Source organism: Hyla sarda, chromosome 4 (assembly GCF_029499605.1).
Source record: "Hyla sarda isolate aHylSar1 chromosome 4, aHylSar1.hap1, whole genome shotgun sequence".
Classification (NCBI taxonomy): Eukaryota; Metazoa; Chordata; class Amphibia; order Anura; family Hylidae; genus Hyla; species Hyla sarda.
In genome coordinates, this window is record NC_079192.1 from 377,650,917 (window position 1) to 377,672,308 (window position 21,392).

General features: G+C 44.3%; 1 protein-coding gene across 3 annotated transcripts in view; it reads right to left on the reverse strand.

Annotated features, from left to right (window-relative positions):
• Window positions 1-206: 206 nt before the first annotated feature.
• G3BP1 (G3BP stress granule assembly factor 1) overlaps window positions 207-21,392 on the reverse strand; it is a 37,580-nt gene continuing 16,394 nt past the window's right edge. For 2 of the 3 annotated variants that reach the window (XM_056516847.1, XM_056516849.1), the window contains exons 2-12: window positions 11,359-11,472; window positions 11,169-11,250; window positions 10,914-11,087; window positions 10,643-10,733; window positions 10,261-10,354; window positions 6,841-7,054; window positions 6,653-6,754; window positions 5,961-6,075; window positions 1,223-1,348; window positions 1,025-1,134; window positions 207-816 (exon numbers count right to left, since the gene is read on the reverse strand). In XM_056516847.1, coding sequence (XP_056372822.1) covers window positions 607-816; window positions 1,025-1,134; window positions 1,223-1,348; window positions 5,961-6,075; window positions 6,653-6,754; window positions 6,841-7,054; window positions 10,261-10,354; window positions 10,643-10,733; window positions 10,914-11,087; window positions 11,169-11,250; window positions 11,359-11,472 — 1,432 coding nt within the window. In that variant the 3' untranslated portion in view covers window positions 207-606. The remainder of the gene's footprint in view (window positions 817-1,024; window positions 1,135-1,222; window positions 1,349-5,960; window positions 6,076-6,652; window positions 6,755-6,840; window positions 7,055-10,260; window positions 10,355-10,642; window positions 10,734-10,913; window positions 11,088-11,168; window positions 11,251-11,358; window positions 11,473-21,392) is intronic. The other variant, XM_056516848.1, reaches the window with a different exon arrangement.

A 21,392-nucleotide genomic window follows, 5' to 3' on the forward strand; every position in this document is an offset into this window, starting at 1 on the left:
AAAATGTTATTATAGAAATTCCAATGAACACCCTTTATTCTTATGAAGTAAAACAGCATGGATGAAGATTGTAAGCAGCTGCTCTAAGCCACCTGCGTCTTCATCACTACTCACAGCTTCAAAAGGATATATACTACTCTCAACACCTGAATACTGTGCGCCAAGGACTAGCCTTTTCTACAAAAGGGCATTAAGTAAAGTGTCAAATTTTCCATCATTCAAAGACTCAGATGCTATACCAGCGTTCACGATTACACCAGTGGATTTGCCTAAAATCAGGTAATGTTCCATTGTATCTGACTCCTGAAAACAGGATTATGCGTAATTTTCCTTTAATCCTTTTATCCCCTAAAAGTAACTGTCCAACAAATGCTGGATTCTGGGAACTGGATAAAGAAGAGGGGGGAGGCTGGGAAATAAAAAAAGAAATCTGTAAAATTGCAACACATTTGGGATGAGACAGGTGAAGTGTAGCAGTCCGTCACGTTGGGACAATATGCCAAGACATCCAAGACCCAAGTTTCAGAAGGCTGCAGGACAGAAGAGGGCTGTACCCAATCTGATGTAAGAAGCCACTCAAAGAAAAAAAAAAAACCCAAAACAAAATCACTGGCGTGGACCTTGGACACCCCTTCCAGCCCCAAAACCAGGCTTCTGTGACATCGCACCACGTGGTGGTCCTCTCAGACCACCTCCAAGACCTCCACGTGGTCCTCCAGGGCCACGGGGCCTCTCGCCACGACGATCACCCTCTCTAGCTGCACGAGTTTTCTTTTCTTCCACGTTTAGGCGGACATCTCCACGGAACATAATAGGCTGTGAAAAATAAAGGAGTAAGTTAGCTTTCTGAAGAAAAAAGGAGAACTGATTTCATATGGCTTTGGGGGAAAGTCTCTAAAAGTCCTCTTTAATCTCATACATATCAGGAAACCAACAGATCTGATCAATGTCAATGGAATGGAAATCAATATGTATTTTATTTAGTGTAAATAGACAAACTGGGGGGGGGGAATGAAGTACTTACTCTGCTGCTTAGGATTTTCTGCACGGGTTCTGCATCATCAAATACCACAAAGCCAAAGTTGGGAAGCTTTCCGCCACTGTTTATACGCAGCTCAACAACATTGCCATAAGCTGAAAAACAGAACGTGTAAAGTGTTCATATCAACAGACTCCTCCACATATATTATAGACGTGTATAAGATAAATCACACAAACTTACTCTGGAAGAACTCCTTGAGCTCGTTCTTGTCTACATCATGCGGCAGATTGCCTACAAACAACTGGTGGCTATCCGGATACCTGTTGATGCGCCGGGTTTCTAGTTCTCCTTGTTCACCTTCTCTCACTTAAAAAAAAAAAAAAAAAAAAAAGGTAAAAACAAAAACCATACAGAAATCAGCATTAACACCAAGTCCCTAAAACCTCAAGATTAGAAGCCTACATGAAGTGAGAGTTAACTCATTAAGGATGCAGGTGACGCTGCATCATATTGGGTCGGTCCCAGCGGCTAACAGTAGCCGGGACCCGTACCCAATAGCGAGCGGGCGTCACCGATCGCGATCAATGACGTGCGCTATTAAACCTTTAGACGCACCAGGAGGGTCCCTTACCTGCCTCCTGAGCTTTCGATCGGCGATTGATTGCTCCAAGCTTGAACAATTGATCACCGACAGCACTGATCAATGCAATGCTATGGCATAGCATTGCTCAGTGCTGGCAATCAATGTACTGCATGTTATAGTCCTATATTGGGGCTATAACATTGCAGGAAAAAAAAAGTAATAAATGTGATTTAACCCCTTAAGGACCCAGCCCAATTTCACCTTAAGGACTAGAGCATTTTTTGCACATCTGACCACTGTCACTTTAAGCATTAATAACTCTGGGATGCTTTTACTTTTTATTCCGATTCAAAGTTTTTTTAGTGACATATTCTACTCTATGTTAGTGGTAAATTTTTGTCAATACTTGCATCATTTCTTTGTGAAAAATTCCAAAATTAGAAAATTTAGCATTTTTTTAAACTTTGAAACTCTGCTTATAAGGAAAATGAATATTCCAAATAAATTATACGGTATATTGATTCACATATACAATATGTCTACTTTATATTTTCATCATAAAGTTGACATGTTTTTACTTTTGGAAGACAGAGGGCTTCAAAGTTCAGAAACAATTTTTACATTTTTCAAAAAATTTCAAAATCTGAATTTTTCAAGGGACTAGTTCAGTTTTGAAGTGTATTTGAGGGGCCTTCATATAAGAAATACCCCATAAATGACCCCATTATAAACAACATTACCCCTCAAAGTATTAAAAATTCAGAAAGTGTGTTAACCCTTTAGGTGTTTCACAGGAATAGCAGCGAAGTGAAGGAGAAAATTCAAAATCTTAATTTTATTTTTTTTTAATTTTTTTTACACTCATGTTCTTGAGTTTATGAAATTTTACAAGAGGTAAAAGAAGAAAAAGCCCCCCAAAATTTATAACCCAATTTCTCTTGAGTAAGGAAATACCTCATGTGTATGTAAAGTGCTCTGCGGGTGAACTACAATGCTCAGAAGAGAAGGAGCGCCATTGAGCTTTTGGAGAGAGAATTTGGTTGGCATAGAAGTCGGGGGCCATGTGTGTTTACAAAGCCCCATGGTGCCATAACAGTGGCACCCCCCCCCCCCCCAAATGTGACCCCATTTTGGAAACTACACCCCGCACAGAATTTAATAAGAGGTGCAGTGAGCATTTACACCCCACTGGCGTTTGACAGATCTTTGGAACAGTGGGCTGTGCAAATGAAAAATTTAAATTTTTCATTTTCAAGGACCACTGTTCCAAAAATCTGTCAGACACCTGTGGGGCATAAATGCTCACTGCACCTCTTATTACATTAAGTGAGGGGTGTAGTGTCCAAGATGGGGTTACATATGGGGAGGGTCCACTGTTCTGGCACTATAGAGGCTTTGTAAACGCACAAAGCCTTCCATTTCGGACACATTTTCTCTCCAAAAGCCCAATGGAGCTCCTCCTCTTCTGAGCACTGTAGTGCGCTCGCAAAGCACTTTGCATCCACATATGGGGTATGCTCTTACTCAGAAGAAATGGGGTTACAAACTATGGGGGGGGCTTTTTTGCTATTATACCTCTTCAAAACGAAAAATGTAGGGTAGCACCAGCATTTTACATTTTTTTCCTTCATTTTCACATCCAAATTTAACGGAAATTCATCAAACACCTGTGGGGTGTTAAGGCTCACTATACCCCTTGTTACATTAGGAGAGTGGTGTAGTTTTTAAAATGGGATCACATGTGGGTAATTATTGTTTTGCGTCAGAACCACTGTAAAATCAGCAACCCCTGTGCAAATCACCAATTTAGACCTCAAATATACACGGTGCACTTTCACTTCTGAGCCATGTTGTGGGCCCGCAGTGCACTTAACACCCACATATGGAGGAGTAGTTCCGTAGTCAGGAGAACTTTCATAGAGGAAAGGTAGGAGACCCCCGCCGGCCCCGATCGCCGCCCGATGACCGCCCAGCAGGGTAGTTATTGGTCGGTCATTCCGACTGATCAATCACGTGATCGTGAGGTGGCACCCGTTTCACCTCACTTCTGCTGGGTAAGGGTGAATGGGGCTGTCTCTGACCTGGAATTGCAGGTCTGAATTGACTGGCGATTTGCAGAGATCGCCGACTTTGGGGTGGGAGTAGGGTTCCGGCGGGGACAGAAATTCCCGCGGGCGTGCGCCCTGTGTCCTTAACGGGTTAACCCCTTCCCTAATTAAAGTTTGAATCACCCCCCTTTCCCCATAAAAAAAAAAATAATGCACGGTCAATGGCGTATACGTTAAAAAAAAAAAAAAAAAAAAAAAAGATTTTTTGGGTCACTTTTTATACCTTAAATTTATTTAATTTAAATAAAGTGATCAAAAAGTCAGAACAAAAAAATGGTACCGATAAAAGCTTCATATCACGGCGCAAAGAAGGAGCCCTCATACATTCCAGTATGCAGAAAAATAAAAGTTATAGGGGTCAGAAGAGGACTTTCTAAAATGTATTAATTTTCGTGCATGTAGTTATGATTTTCTTCGGAAGACAAAATCAAACCTATATAAGTAGGTTATCATTTCAATCATATGGACCTACAGAATAAAGAGGTGTCATTTTTACCGAAAAATGTACTTACTGCGTAGAAACAGAAGACCCCAAAAGTTACAAAAAGGATTTTCTCTTCAATTTTGTCGCACAATTTTTTTTCCACCGTAAATTTTTGGGTAATATAACTCATGTCATTACAAAGTAGAATTGGTGGTGCAAAAAATATGCCGTCATATGGATTTGTAGGTGGAAAATTGAAAGGGTTATAATTTTTAAAAGGAAAGGAGGAAAAAACGAAAATGCAAAAACTGAAAAACGCTTGGTCCTTAAGGGGTTATCTAGGAATAGAAAAACGGGCAATTTATTTTCAAAACCGCTCCCTGTCTGTCTCCAGGTTGGGTGTGATTTTACAACTTGGCTCCATTCACTTCAATGGAACTGAGCTGCAGACCACCACCCAACCTGGAGACAGACAGGGAACAGTTTTTGGAAATAAATCACCCGTGCTTTTCTATTCCTGGATAACCCCTTTAACGATATACCACTAAAATTGTGGTGCAAGCAGAGTGACCCTGGCCATGGACAATAAAGAGGGACATACTGCCTCAAAAAAAAAAAATTTTTTTAATCTGTTCTGCAAAAGAAAAAAAAAGTTATACACATAAGAAATGGCAAAACTTGCCGTTCTAATAAAGTATAATTTGACATATTGGCATATAGTAGCAATAAGGGTGCGTTCACATTGGGTAAATCTTGCTGAACCTCCACTTGTGGAATTCAGCAAGTGGAGATTCAGTCTGGCAGCCGCTGCTGAAATACTCTGGCGGTAGGACCCCTATACAGAGCTCGCGGAGTTCCACACACAGAATTAACATGTTCTCTGTGCGGAACAATTTTGCAAAAGACCCATTAACACTGGTGTTAAAGTTCACCGCATGTAATTCCACAGGAATTACGTAATGTGAACGGCACACTTGTGGGTAAAAGGGGTATTTTAGAGTTTTTGGTTCTCCAGCCTGTGAGCACATCATACCAAGTTATATTAATTCATAATATACTTCTATGACTTCTAGGCACTGCTTTCTACCATTTTTATGCATGGGACCCACATATTTTTATTTTATATTTTTTAACACATGGAATCCACACCCTGCAGTTCTGTAGTGAAAGTTTTTTGTTTACTGTTATCCTGCATCTTGAAAAAGGAAAATCTTCGAAAACCCCTTTAGGGTATGTTCACACGTACAGGATCTGCTGCAAATTTTGTGCAGCTGATTCTGCTACCTATATACTTCAATGAGAAGCAAAATCTGCAGCAGAAAAGACGCACACGTACTCTAAAGGGTAGGGTCACACGTAGCGCATCGACGGCACTTAACCTGGCTCAGGGAGCGACCACAAGGTCTGTGAGCACAATGCACATGAAACTGGCAGATCACTGTGTGTCTACTCTTAGCAGCAGATGCCGCTATAAGCAGACAAAGCAGGAGGCACACCAGGGATGGTTAGTAGCGCATCCACAGAATTAAATACACTGCAGATGCACTACGTGTGACCCTACCCTAAGAGTGCGCACAGACGTGCATATTCTTGCTGCAGATTTTGCTGCCCATTGACTTCAATGAGTATCAAAAACTGCTGCAACAAAATGCACATATGAACGCACCTCAAGAAAGTCTCTTCAGTATCCACAAAACTAAACTACTTATCACCTCCTTGAAACAATGAGTTGTTCTTATGACGATGCTGTAATGTTTTCCCATGTCAACCAACTGGGTCACTTTCAATAAACTGGAAACTGATCTCTGTGGGCTACATAAACATTCAAGCAGAAACATTTATGGGTAAAATAAGTATACTGACCAGGTCTTGGCCCTCCTCGTGGAGGAATTGTTGTAGTCCTCTGTTCTCTGACTCTTTGATCTCTCTGTGGTGGTCTCTGTGAGATCTGGTTTTCTGATTTAACTTCAGGCCGGGGCTAAAAGAAAAATTTCCAGCTCAGAACACAGAAGATTCCATGTTTGGATTAGAGCAAAAATGGTATTAATAGACACTAGAATAGTTTCCAAACAGTGTTCCTTCAGCTGTTGAAAAACTACAACTCCCAGCATGCTGTAAGGTGTATTTTAGCAAAAGCTGGAGGCACACAGTTTGGAAACCACTGCACTAGGATATAGACTATTCTACAGGGCATCACTATTATAAGCTCAAAAAGCAAAAAACATTATAAGGTCATTTTCACATGGCAGCATAATGAATCAGCATTTATGGGCCAAAACACGGGAGAGGTGCAAAGCTTTCCTTCATATCATTTAGGTTCTACTCCTTGTTTTAGCTTACAAACCACTGACAAAAATACTACTATATAAAGGCAGCCAAGTAAACTCAGTGGTAACTACCTAAAATTCTGCTTGCCTGGTGAAATTCCCATTATTACAAAATTCTCTCTAAAATGCCAAAAAGAAGATCGTGACAAGCCAATGTTGGTCAAGCCATGTCACAAAAACAAGTATGAATGAAATGCTTTATCAGATCAAAACCTAGATATTGCTTACCTGTGATGGCTGAACTTTAACAACATGTGGTGGTATTCCTGACACTGGTACAGCCCCACTAGGTGGAAGATTTTTGCTTGTTACAGATGCCCATGAGAATGCCTTAAGAGAGAACAAAAATATCCAATACAAATGCTCTTATGCGACACAATAGCAGGTCATCTGAAATTCATTTTAACCCTCCTTACCCTGGAGTCTTCTTGTACTGCTGGTGCGGGGTCAGCAGGAAGAGGAGATGGGCTCTTTTCAACCACCTCTTCTTCTTCTGGTGCAGGTTCTTCAGACACAGGTTCACATTTCTCTTCAGTCACCTCAGGATCGGGATCTTGCTCTGGCTCAGGTTCTGGCTCGGGTTCTGCCTCTATAATCTGCTCTTCCAGTGGTTCATCCAAGTCATTGCTACTGAAATGATAAAGGGTTATATGACGCACATAAGTCCTAAAATGTAGTTCATGCTTGATGTATTAAGAGATATATATACATACAGACACACTGAAAATAAGAACCAATTAAAGGTGTAGTACAGTATTTAAAAACATATCCCCTATGTGCAAAATAGGGGATAAGTGTCAGATCACAGGGGGTCACACAGCTGGGAGCCCCCAATGATCACAGCACAGAAATGTATTGATCACAGCACAAAGCAGTGGTCAACCAGACCAGAGTCCCTGAACCGTCCAATCCGGGAACACACCGACCCAGCCCGACAGGCTGGCATCCGTTGTAACCACCTGCCAAAGAAGGGGAAGAAACTACCACCTTTGGAGGAGAAGGGGGGGGGGGGGGGGGGGGGAGACCCCAGAGCAAAGACTGACGGACCCTGCGAGGATAACATTCTGACGATCAATGGATAGAGGAGACCTGTCCCATCGTGAGAGAAACGCCAGATGAAGGGGGCGGTAATGAAACTGGGCAACGGGTATGGCCTCCATAGTCGCCACCATCCACCCCAGGACCTCCATACAAGTACAGATGGAGAAAGATACCTGGGGCCGAAGGGAGCGGACCCCCGACCGGAGCGCCAGACGTCTGTCCCGGAAGACCAATTCGGGCAGAGGCCGTGAAGAATCGAAGTCCCGGAAGGGTTCGAGACTGGGTAGGACGGAGGACTGACTTGTCCCGGTTGATGATCCACCCAAAGAGAGTCAGAGTGTGGAGAGTGATGTCCAGATTCTCCAGAGTCTGGGCTCCGGTTGGAGCCTGATGAGAAGGTCGTCAGGTAGGTGTCACCGAGATTCCCCTTGACCGTAACAGGCCCATCACTGGTGCCAGGATCTTGTAAAGACCCAAGGCGCCGAGGCTAGACCAAGGGGGAGGGCTACAAATTGAAAGTACCCTTCTGGAACCGCAAAGCGGAGGTAGCGATGATGGCCCGAAAATAATGACACATGGAGGTAGGCATCCTTGATATCCACCGATGGAAGGAACTCTCCTTGTTCCAGAGACGTCACTACCGAACGGAGAGAATCCATTCTGAAGTGGCGGATGGGAAAGACGGTTGAGACGCTTGAGATCCAGAATCGGCGCACAGAACCGACCCTTTGGGGACCACAAAAAGATTTGAAAGTAACGCCGAAAAATGTTCCCCTGGAGGAACGGGGCCGAAAACCCCATGGAGAAGCAGGGATTGGAGAGCCGCTCTAAATTGCTTCGCCAGAGGAGGGGACGAAAAAAGCAATCCCCCAGAAGGGAGGCGAATTCGATCCGGTAACCGTTTGACACCACGTCCCTGACCCCAGAGTCCTGAATATATGGGATCCAGATGACTCGAAAAAACAAGAGCCGACCTCTCACCCGAAAGAAACAGCGGGTGAGGGCCTTACTGCATGCAGAAGTGGGTTTGCGGTTGTCAGATTTGGGCGCAAAACGGCTGGACCGTTTGGAGTCCGACTTCCAAGACGGGCGTGCCCGGAACAAGGGAGCCTTCTTGTCCCACGAGAGCACCTGTCCGGACCCTTAACTGGGGCCAGAGGTCCGAAAGAACCAAAGGAAAAAACACTTCCTTTGGGAAGGATGGCGAGCCTTATTTTAAGGTAACAAGGAACTCTTACCTCCCGATGCCTCGGAGATAATCTCATCAAGGAGTTTGTCAAAAAAGATGGCCACCCGTAAAAGGGAAGCCCAGTGAGGCCTTCCGGAAGCGGCATCCGCATACAAAGCCTTAAGCCACAGTAGACCTGGTCTGGAGCAAACCAGACCTGTCCACCTCCTTAGACACTGAGCATAACCCCTTAAGGACTCAGCGTTTTTCCGTTTTTGCATTTTCATTTTTTCCTCATCACCTTCTAAAAATCATAACGCTTTAAATTTTGCACATAAAATTCCAAATGATGGCTTATTTTTTGTGCCACCAATTCTACTTTGCAGTGACATTAGTCATTTTACCAAAAAAATCCACGGCGAAACGGAAAAAAAAAAAATCATTGTGCGACAAAATTGAAGAAAAAAATTTCATTTTGTAACTTTTGGGGGCTTCCGTTTCTACGCAGTGTATTTTTTGGTAAAAATTACATCTTATCTTTATTCTGTAGGTCCATACGATTAATATCCTACTTCTATAGGTTTGATTTTGTCACACTTCTGAAAAAAAAATCTTAACTACATGCATGAAAATGTATACGTTTAAAATTGTCATCTTCTGACCCCAATAACTTATTTTTCCGCGTACAGGTCGGTGTTTTTTGCGCAGTGTTCTGAAGTTTTTATCGGTACCATTTTTGTATTGATCGGACTTTTTGAATTCATTTTTTTTATAATATAAAAAGTGACCAAAAATAATTAATGATATTTTTATAGATCGGACATTTACGCACGCGGAGATACCACATGTTTATTTTTATTTACACAGTTTTTTTTTTATGGGAAAAGGGGGGTGATTCAATCTTTTAATAGGGAAGGGGTTAAATGACCTTTGTTAACTTTTTTTTTTGCAGTGTTATAGCTCCCATAGGGAGCTATAGCACTGCACACACTGATCTATGCTGATCCCTGCAGAGCCATAGCTCTGCATGGATCAGCGAGATAGGGGCTCGATTGCTCAAGCATGTAGCTCAAGCTTGGAGCAATCAAACCCCGATCGGATGCCACGGACACAGGTAAGGAGACCTCCGTCTGCATCCCAGCTGATCGGAACATCGCGATTTTATCATTTTATATTTTAGTCTCACTTTCAGACGCGGCGGTCAACTTTGATCGCCGCGTCTGAAGGGTTAGCAGCGCGCGGCACAACGATCGGTGCCGCGCGCTGTTAGCCCAGGGTCCCAGCTATGATTAGCAGCCGGGACCGACCCGGTGTGATGCGGGGTCACAGCGTGACGCCGTTTTAAACACCGGGAGCTGGGCTCAGGACGTACAGGTACATCCTGAGTCCTTAAGGAGTTAAACTGATTACCTCAGAGCCTGAAGGCGGGTATATCCTGCTGGGAGGAGCCGACTTTTTTTTGTTGCCATAGTGTTACACCTCCTATAGACAGCACGATACACCCCACGGTCTGTCCCCCCCCACCCCCCCCCCCCCCCATGGAGCCGAATATATATTATTATTATTTTTTTTTTTTTAATAGACTGGATAACCCCTTTAAGCCTGCTGGGTAAGGAATACTACTTACTTGCCAGTTTGATCGTAGTATGTGCCGTCATCTGTGGCAACTACTTCTGGAGTTTGCTGCCTTTCTTCAGGCTCATCTACTTCCTCATCCGATTCTAAATAAAGAGAATTCATCTTAATTTGGTATTTTAATATATTGCAGTTACAGTACAGAAATAATCTTTGATGTGACGGTACAGATTGCCTACTGAAACGCTCTCATACCTGGGCTTGGCTTTACTAAGGCTATGTTTATTATAGGTTAAGTTTTACTGAATTGTGATATAGATTCAGTGCAGAAGTGTTGTACACAGCCTAATTTACATGAATTAAAAGTTTCCCCACAAGGATCTTAATCAATGGCAAATAAGTATTAGCTACACAGATAACGGGGTAATACATACCTTCAGGAGGTTCTGTGTCAGAGTCACCAAAAACTTCATCCTGGTAACGGAATATGTCGTTGTGGACATAAAACTTATTTGCCACAGATCCCTATAAAGTTAATGTTACACATTAGAATTCATGTCATCCTTGAATTATAAAAAAGTCCAAAGAAAATCTTTTGCTAAATTTTAAGCAGGGAGGAGATTTGTTACTAATAAAATTCCACACAATTGTGACATGCTAGACAACATAAAAGTTCTTGCAATTACACTAGTAGTGACAACCTACCTCTGGCGCCAACACAAAGGTCTGCATGAAGCGTCTCATGGGTTGCCTGTTGTTGGAAAGCTCACCCATTACTTGTACCACAACCCCATCATTCAGAGTGGCATGGGCATCAACATGCCGGATTTTTGTTCGGCAGTCCTTAAAATTCAAGGACATAACTTTCTTATGGATGTCCTATTGGGGGGGGGGGGGAAGAGACATTAGCTTATAGCTGACAAAATACTGACAAGTGCAATACATTGACTGAAGACTTACAGTTTGCCCATATACAGCATCTGCAGGTTTTCCATTGCTGTCCAAACCACCATGAACATAGGAAGAACTTTTGCCGTAGAACCTAAGAAAAAAAAAAAAAAGTGAAGGTTAATGCGATAATTGACCAAGTCACATACTCCAAACTTATTCTAGAAACAGATGTAGCAGATCACCTATACAAAAGTCCTACCTGTGCAGAAAGTCTGGTGCCTGGTTAAGCAGGGTATAGTACTGCCTCACAAACTCCCGCCCGACAAGCAGGGGACTTGGCTTCTCCATCACCATTTCTTTGGTCAACTGAAATCTGAAAATGAATGAAAAACCATTAGACCAAACATAAGTCACTTACATTCACATTACAAGTGCACAAGTCTATCCCATGGTCTTTGTAATAATGCTGAGCAGCAATGTTATTAATAGAAGTCTCCTGTACAACTCCAGTGGATATGTATGAGGACATTAAAGATTACTGCCCTGGACATATCAAGTCATATAATGTGCATCCAAGTATAAAGAAATGAATCCCGGCACTCACTGTTAATTGTTCAGTGCAAAACGGTGTTTATGAAGGAAAGACAGTTTCACATTGATTGCTGGGATTCATTTCTTTATAATTGGATTTACATTTTCTCCGTGCACCACCCCACACTCGGGTGCCAGCCTCCATCTTTGAAATATAATGTGCATGCTCTGTTTGGCCTAGTGTTTATGCTTATTTCAACAGAAAGGGTGGAATAAAGCTGGCCATACTTAAAGTATATGCAGGTTATGGGCAGATCCCAGTACATGTGCTAACAGGATTGTATGCGGGTTGTCCCAAGCTCACAGCCATTGTTCGGAGAAAGAAGGAGCACATGTATTGGATTTTAACTTGCCCAATCTTTTATTCTCAAGGGAGACAGACTGCACCAGAGATTAGGTACAGACACAAGGGTGCAATGCTCTGCACATACCCCATGGGTATAGCAGTGTGTATGTAGTACATATACACTGCTATACAACATGGGGGCTGTGCAGAGCCCCCATGGTGCCAAAATAGTGCCCCCCCCCCACGTAACCCCATTTTGGAAACTACACCCCTCACAATGTAATAAGGGGTGCAGTGAGTATTTACACCCCACTGGTATTTGACAGATCTTTGGAACAGTCTTTTTTTCCTTTTACCTCATGAAAATAAAAAGTATGGGGTAACACCAGCATGTTAATGTAATTTTTTTTAATTTTTTTACACTAACAGGCTGGTGTAAGACCCCAACTTTTCCTTTTCATAAGCGGTAAAAGGAGAAAAAGCCCCCAAAATTGTAACAATTTCTCGGAAATACCCCATATGTGGCCCTAAACTGTTTCCTTAAACTACGACAGGGCTCCGAAGTGAGGGAGCACCATGCGCATTTGAGGACTTAGTTAGGGATTACATATGGGTATTCTACACCAGTGATTCCCAAACAGGGTGCCTGCAGCTGTTGCTAAACTCAGTGGCTGTCCGGAAATCCTGGGAATTGTTTTACAACAGCTGGAGGCTCAGTTTTTGGAAACACTGCCATACCATAAATTTAAAATTTTTATTGGGGTGGGGTGTATATGTATTGTTTTACCCTTTATTATGTGGTAGTGTAGTGTTTTAGGGTACATTCACACTGGCGGGTGTTTGCAGCGATTTCCCGCTAGGAGTTATCGTTGCGGCAGAAAATTTGCCGCAGCTCAAACTTGAAGCAGGAAACTCACTAAACCTCCAGCTGTTGCAAAACTACAACTCCCAGCATGTACTGACAGACAGTGCATGCTGGCAGTTGTACTTTTGCTACAGCTGGGGGCACAACAGTTGGAAAACCTTCAGTTTGGTTAGAAAATACTGAGTTGGGCAAGAGAAACTGTGTGCCTCCAGCTGTTGGAAAACTACAACTCCCAGCATGTACTGATCGCTGAAGGGCATGCTGGTAGATGTAGCTATACAACAGCTGGAGGTACGCAACTACAACTCCCAGCATGGCTAGACAGCCGTTTGCTGTTGGTGCATGCTGGGAGCTGAAGTTTTGCAACATCTGGAGGGCTACAGTTTAGAGACCACTGTAAACTCACTGGCTTCCAGCAGGATTGCCGCACCAAGAAAGGGATTGCCGCTGGTAAGGGACCTCCACCGCCGCCGGTCACACCAGAGTTCCCTCATTCTGCCCTGACTACCGTGGGTGGGCAGAACGGGGGAACCGAACTTTAACCCCCCCCCCCCCCCCTGCCCCCGATCTGCTGCTATTGGTCGGTCGCTTCTGACCGACCAATAGCAGGGATAGGAGGGGTGGCACCTCACTCCTATCCTTTCAGGGACACGCCCGATCCCCCTTATTTTCGGGTCACCAGAGACCTGTATGATCCAGAATCGCCAGTCAATTCAGATTTGCGGCGATAGTCGACATGGGGGAGGGGGGGGGGGGTCTCAGGATGGGCTGGGATACCTGCTGAACCCGACCGGTGGGGACCGGAATTCCCACAGGCATACCTGTACGCCCTGCGTCCTAAAGAGGTTAAAATAATCGTTAGCTGCAGCCCTACCAGAGATGTCTGGCTGCTTCTTATTTTACTCTCCCCAATAAGGCATGGCTGGCCAGTTTCGATTGGTAATTCATTCTGCCATGATTATGTTCATTTCTCAGTTGTGCAGACTTAAGGAATTACGCAAAAATGTAGCAACAAATGGAACACCAAACAAATATGTAAATTGGTTTAACAGATGTTAGCCTGCCAGAATAGGCTGTGCTCTATACAGTCTTGAAAACAGAAAATTCACTATATCAGAATACAGCATAAGGGCAGAACTTTGTGATATGACTATACCGTGGCGCAGTGGTCTCCAAACTGTAGCCTCCAGCAGTGCAAAACTACAACTCCCAGCATGCCCATGCTGGGAGTTGTAGTTTAGCACTACTGGAGGGCCACAATTTGGCAACCACTGCACTAGCACAATCTACATTTCTTAACATGGAGAAAAATTATTGAAATAATCACTCTTTACTGTCCTTTAGAAGAACCCAAAAGTAAAGTTCATTGGGACTATTTATTGTGTGTACAGAGCTACATGGGAATGTTTAACTGTATCCCAGACTGCAGTTTGAAATATGCTTAGATCTATTCTATATATAAAGAACGTGCACCTTTTTAATAGATACGGAAAGGGGGACACATGACATCTGCACAGGCAAAGCAAGCTACAAATAAATGTACACATACGATGATAAATCCCACCCCTCTTTATGACTCTGTTATGCCATCGTCCATTCCGCTTGGTATAGTAAATGAAAGCATTCTTCTGCGTCATCTAGATGACCTCTGTGTACACAATCTCTGATCACCACCTCAGCAAGAAGGACGACAATAAATCCTAAATGCATCACTGGCCACCCATGACCACAAGCAGCTTGATAAAGTCAGCCCGCAATTCATTCTGACTTCTAGTTAATGCAGACTCTGAATGTAAAGAAGTTTTTAAATACAATACCTACCAGTCACTTCTATGACTATAACATTAATATATTAAGTGACAAGCAGAGGATTCATTTCTCACTTAAGTCTACGTCTGGGTTTTGGAAGACCGGGCACGAATGCCGATCTGCTCCAAGGCAGCACCTGCTGCTACTGTAGCACTTACCATCTGTTCTTCCTCTGGAGAGCTGGCACCTTTTAACCCAGCCTAGGCAAGGCTCCTGGTAAACTAAGCACTGGACTCCAAAAGTGACATTCCAGTTAATGTGCACACACCTTACACACCTAGCCACCACAATGAGCAGCTGCTAAGCAACACTTAAAATGTAAGTACATGTGAAACAATGCAGGAGAAGATGAATAGTCTAACCACAGGGAACTGGGTATAATAAACCAGAATGACTTCTCACACTAAACAGGATCCAACCAGAAAACAGTCCCCAAAGCCCTGTAAAAAGTTACTGTAAAAAGCGGCCAAAACAGAACAAAGCCCAATTTGCATTTACATCATCCAGGTAAGGATACAATTACTGTAATGCAAATGCCATCACACCCACAACGGGACATTACAATGTAATGGTTGTCAGAAGGTGAAACCAGCTTTACCCTCAATATTAATACGGGGGCATTATTTAGACAATAGGAACTTTAAAAGGTTTTCTCAAGATGAAGAGTCATCCCCTATCCACATAATACAGGATAACCAGCTGATGCGTGGGACTACCAGGGGCCAGCATCCCCCACAGGTAACCGAGCAGCAGCAGCACATGTAAAGTCCGTGCTCCATTCATTCCCTATGAGGCATCTGAACATTGCAGAACACAGATCTTAACAGGAAAACTCTCAGCTTGCTCCCCCCGCACTAATCAGTGGTACTGGCTAGTAGTGCGGGCGACGTGGATCAGTTTGATCCTTACCGTGCCCGGATCCGCCGCGCCGCTCGGCCGTAATCTTCTATTTTTGGTATATTCAAATGAGGTGCTAACTGGCACTCAGATATCAGTGTCGGGCCGCAGAACCGCCCAGCTCATCAATATTCCTCCCCTCCCTCTGCCTCTCCCTTTTCTCCCCCTCTAATGAAGAGAGAGGGGAGGAATATTGATGAGCTGGGCAGCGCTGCGGCCAGCGGCACTAACATCAGAGTGCCAGTTAGCACCTCATGTGCATATACCGAAAATAGAAGATTAAGGCCGAACGGCACGGCGGATCTGGGCACGGTAAGGATCAAACTGATCAGCATCCCCAAGCTACCAGCCAGTATCGCTAGTTAGTGCGGGTGAAGAAAGCTGACCGTTTTCCTTTAAGTTCATAAATCCCATAGCCAGTCAATAAAGTGTTGGCTGTGCATGCACACTGCTGCTCCAATCCTCTTTTCATGTGATCAGTGGGGGTCTCAATGGCTGGATCCCTGCTGATCAACCAGTCATCTTTCCTGTGTATAGGGCAGTGTTTTCCACAGCAGGGGGCCTCAAGCTGTTGCAAAACTACAACTCCCAGTAAGACCCTGTGCATGATGACGTCTGGTGTTCTGAAGATCGGTGTACTCTGGCTTCTTCATTGTCACTCTACTACAGAATGGAGTAGAGTGCAGAACATCATCTGTGATTATGCAGAGGAGAGCTCTATTCTGGAGGAGAGTGCCAATGAAGAAGCCAGAGTACAGATCTTCAGATCACAGGACATCACAGTGTTCCAATCTCCTCATTAACATATCTAGAAGAGCGAGGATTACAGAACAGAGCCATATAAAGAAGACGGGTAAGTGCAGTTTATCAGGGTCACCTCCCTATAACAATAGGTTAGTGCAGTTGACACAGATGGCAGATTCCCTTTAAGTCATTTTGAAGGAAAATAAAAATAATGAATACGAATTGTCCATCTATAAAGAATAACCCGCTGCTCCTGCTGTAGCCTGATTTTCAGTTGCAGCTATTTATGGCACCTGGAAATAACTTGTGCTCAAATTACTGAAAGCTGCTCCGCTATTCATAGCAAGCCAGCAGGAGAAACAAAGTGCACAAACCAGACACTAGATTAATATAGAAGCGTCAAAAGTAAGGAGCTCCAGAGCTTATATATAGCATAAAGCAGGACAGCAAAATGTGCTCATCTTGGCGAACACCAAGGTTAGGAACAGTGGGGGAGATTTATCAAAACCTGTCCAGAGGAAAAGTTGCAGAGTTGCCCATAGTAACCAATCAGATCGCTTCTTTCACAAGGCCTCTGCAAAAATTGGTTGGTTACTACGGGCAACTCAGCAACTTTTTCTCTGGACGAATTTTGAGAAGTCTCCCCCAGTATTCTCCCAAATGTGTGTCCCAAATAGTCACCACGTTTTTACTGTTAGGCCCCTTTCACACTATAAAGTTGCTCAGTTAAAAGGACCGTTATAAACTTCCGATAGAAAAGCCTTAAAAACAGACGTTAAACGTCCGTTACAAAATCTCATTAAAGTCTATGGGATTTTTTGATTATGCGTTAAGACCCGTTATAGTCCGTCATGAATAACGAACGTGATTTGTGACGGAAGAAAAAAAACTGCACATGCACAAATTTTTCTTCGGTTAAAAAATAAGGGTGGAATAATGGCCGTTATGTTTAACACTGAAGTCTATGGCAAACGGATGAGCTTTTAATGTCATTAGTTTGCATCTGGTTTATAATATCTGTTATTACTTCTGAGCATGCTCAGAAGAGGACATCAGCAGACTCCTGCAGTGCTGAGGGACTACTACTCCCATCATGGAACAGACTTGTTTCCATGATGGGAGTAGTAGTTACCCAGCTGTGGGAGTCTGCCGGTGGCTAAGTGTTTGTACTACTACCCCCATAATGGAACAGATTCTGTTCCATTATGGGGGTTGTAGTACAGGGGCTGAGGGATTGATCGCACTGGGTCTCACTTCTGAGACCCGATGCGATTAGAAGTTATTAAACACTCCCCTGCGATGTACAACGTATTTTTACTTTCATTTTTAAATTCCCAGCCGGGAGCGCCAAATTTCCGGTACAGAGAAGCCATTCAGGGCTCCCGGTGGTTTTTTTTAACTTACAGTGTGTCTAATTACTGTATTATCACATTTCCCCTGACGAGCATATTCATTTTATTCCCATGTGTATGATTCCACCCCTGCCTGCTGCCCGGTCATCATCAGCGCACAGCAGGGACATGCCATTCCATTCCCTGCTGCTCATCTCAGTATATGACAGAGAGAAGCAGTGGAGAATGGAGGGACCTGCCCCCCCCCCCCCAGTGCGCTGTTCTAGCACTCCATTCCCCGCCGGTACCTGACCTGTCCCCCCCTGTGCGCTGCTTTATTCATTCCCCACCACTGCCCGACATGTCCCTGCTGCTGCCCTGCTCCAAGTGCAATCGGAGCGCACATCTCGGTCTGGTATGTCGGGAACCGATGGCGGTGAATGAATGAAGCACATTTTATTCATTTTTATGGTATAAAAAGTGACAAAAAATACGCTATTTTGGACTTCATTTTTTTTACGTGTACGTCATTGACCATGCAGTTTAATTAACGATTTTTTTTAAATAGTTTGTACATTTGCGCACGCGGCAATACCACATTTATTTACACAGTTTTTTTAATGGGAAAAGGGGGGTGATACAAATTTATTAGGGAAGGGGTTAAATCACATTTATTAACACTTTGTTAACTTTTTTCCCCATATTATTGCATCTCAGGCACGGAGCAGTCATTCGGCGAGGAGGCAGGTAGGGATCCCTTCTTGCGTCCTGCAAGCTGTTCCGGATGCCGCGATTTCACCGCGGTGGTCCCGAACAGCACCACTGAGCTAACCGGCAAGGTTTAATTTCGATTTAGACATGGGGGTTGATGCCGGACAGCAGCACGATCAGCGGTGTCTGACATTAGCTGTGGGTCCTGGTTGACTATAGCAACCGGGACCCACTGAGTCATACCTCGGGGGCCGCAGATGGACGTCCATTTGCGGCAAGGGGTTAAACTGTATTGGGAACCTTCTTCTAGACAAGCGAGTCCCAGCAGACAGAATGTAACTAAGCCAACATTTATTACCTAACCCAACTGAGAAGCAAAATATTTGTAGCTGGAATACCTCTTTGAAAAAGATAACTGGCCCCGGACCGATGAAAACATCTCACCCTTATTTAAAAGCAACCAAAGCAGATCATCAGCCACATAAATTGTCTCTGCATCAGCGGATAACTAAATGCTGTATGATCCTAAAGGTAGAAGCTACCAGGACTCCAGAGGTCATAATGCCTCTACACTTGTCAATGATCCCTGTAAATGCTCCTGAATACATTAAAATATCAGTCTCCTGTGGAATTCTCATACATAAGACTGAACTAATCTAGGGCAGAAGGCGGCCTGTGTGGTTCAGTACAAGGAGTGAAAGACGTACAAAGGAATCATCTGAGGATTGTCTAGCGACTAAAAACTTTATAACCAACCTTAGCTTAAAAAATAAATACAAAAAAAAAAATAGTACTCCCTTGCCCCTGTGTGCCATTCTTATGTTGCCTGGAAAGAGCTTTTCAGCACTTCAAACAAGACTGAGTGCACACTCAATGGCTCAGGCAGGTCACCGCTGTGGGGACACTTCCTTCTGTGGAGACCAAGACCAGAGCTGAGCCCCATCAGAATGGAAGCAGATGGAGGCCTTATACACCCCCATCCCCCCCAAGGAGCAGTGTCCCAGGACCATAAGCAACAATGAGTGAGCAAGCCCAGATTCACTGTATTCATGCCAAGGCTCAGTACTGCCTGTAGGTATTGTGTGCTCTTCCTTATTATCCTATGATCAATGCTGGAGTATGTGTGTGTGCACATGTGTATTGTACTGCAAAAAGAAAGTCACAGACAGCAACATGTACTTATGGATCTCTTCATGTATGGGGAAATCCCTTATGATATTTTAGGACTATGGTAGCCATAGTCCTAAAATATCATAAGGGATTTCCCCATATATGTGTCCACCACATGGCAAGTGATGTATTATGTGCCAGCTGGCACATAATACATCACTTGCCATGTGGTGGACACATATACAGGCTCAGATTTATCTCAATGTAGCCTTAAGCTCAATATACATACATGCTGTTAATGCTGCATCAGACTAGCCTGCCCAAAGCATTATCAGCAGATATTTATATACATGTGTAATATTTCCTGTAAACTCTCTAGTCAGACTGATCTGACACACCAGTAAAGAGAACAGTCAGCTGTTTCATGCTAACCATACCCACAGGCAGCATGAAACCACTGTAGTCACAGGAGGTGGTCCCTGGCTCTCTGCCCCACTGGCCCTTAGTGATGTGGCTCTCTACACACTCATAGGGAAAGAGAAGTCACTCAATGCTGCATACTACTCCCAGCAGCTTTTTAAGTCACGGGGGCATTCTCAACAGCTTCTCTCCACCTTGTTGGTCCTGAGTGATGCGGTTCACCTTATACACTCGCAGGGAGAAAAGCATCCATCAATGACGGCGAAGCAGCCATGGAGAGCTCTATCCGGTGACTACTTAGCAGGGTTCCAGCGGCTTTTTTGAAGTGTTTTCTCTGAAATGTCTGGGTATTTCAAAGTGAATCACATTGCCCCAGCACCCACCTGCCTACATCTATTTCATGCTGCTTGTGGCTTAGACCGATTTCCCTTTTATCCCAAGATTATGGGGGACATTTATCAGGGGATTTAGAGCTCTTTTTTTGCTTACAGAAGTCGCACAAAAAGTCGCATGGGCACTAAGCAAATTCTTGTGTGACTTTTGGCTGTAACCAAAAAGCTACAAAAGAGCTTATTAAAGTAAATTTCATTTTTCACTTTGCAGTGGTCAGGGATTTATCAAGTGCGAAAGTCTCACAAAAAGTCGCAACCGGCTTCAAAACAGCGTAAATGTAAGCAAGCCCGGAGCTGGCTTACAAAAGGGCTTTGGAGAGCAGACTTTATATTTCCCGCTGGCAGCCATGATCACAGCTCCAGCGGGAAATACGATACATATACAACCATATAATGGAGCTCGGGTCCTCTTCTGCGCGGTATAAGGGATGTCATTCCCCGCAGCTGCAGTGGGTGAAAGTGGCCAAAGCACCGGTGTTGTCCCTTAGAAGAGCAGCCGGCAGGGATCGTCTCTCGGCATGCCTTCAATGCTTTACAGGCACCGCAGTCCCGGAAGACCCGCAGCCTGACACAGCCTGCAGGAGTGCAGCCAGGGGAAGTAAAAAATAAAAAAAGCTGGGGAGAAAAGTGGGGAGGGAGAGAGGGGGTGGGTTAACTTCACAGCGCCGTTGTAAGAAGCAGGGTTGGCATAACTCTGCAGCCACCCGGGACTCCCGCAGCCACGCGAGGTTCAGGAGCCATCCCTGCCATTCCTCAGCATGGCGGTACACACTGAGGGATGGCAGGGACTGCTCCCGACAGGCTCCCTTTGCTACGGCGCCATGGAGTTCACTGTCATTTCAAATTTTCCGCTGGGTTCCGTGCCATGGGACTCGGCGGGAAATATGAAATTACAGTGATTTTCTTTTCACCCCCGGCCAGGAAGTGGAGCACATTACCGCCCGCTTCCCTGGCTTGCTTGTCAACTGCAGCGCTGCATGACTACAACTCCCAGCATGCCCTTACTGTAAGGGCATGCTGGGACTTGTAGCCCTGCAGATGGGGCAGGTGACAGGTTGTCACTCGCCTGCACAACTACAACTCCCAGCAAGTCCTTAATGCGATGGCATGCTGGGAGTTGTAGTTGTGCGGTGTTGG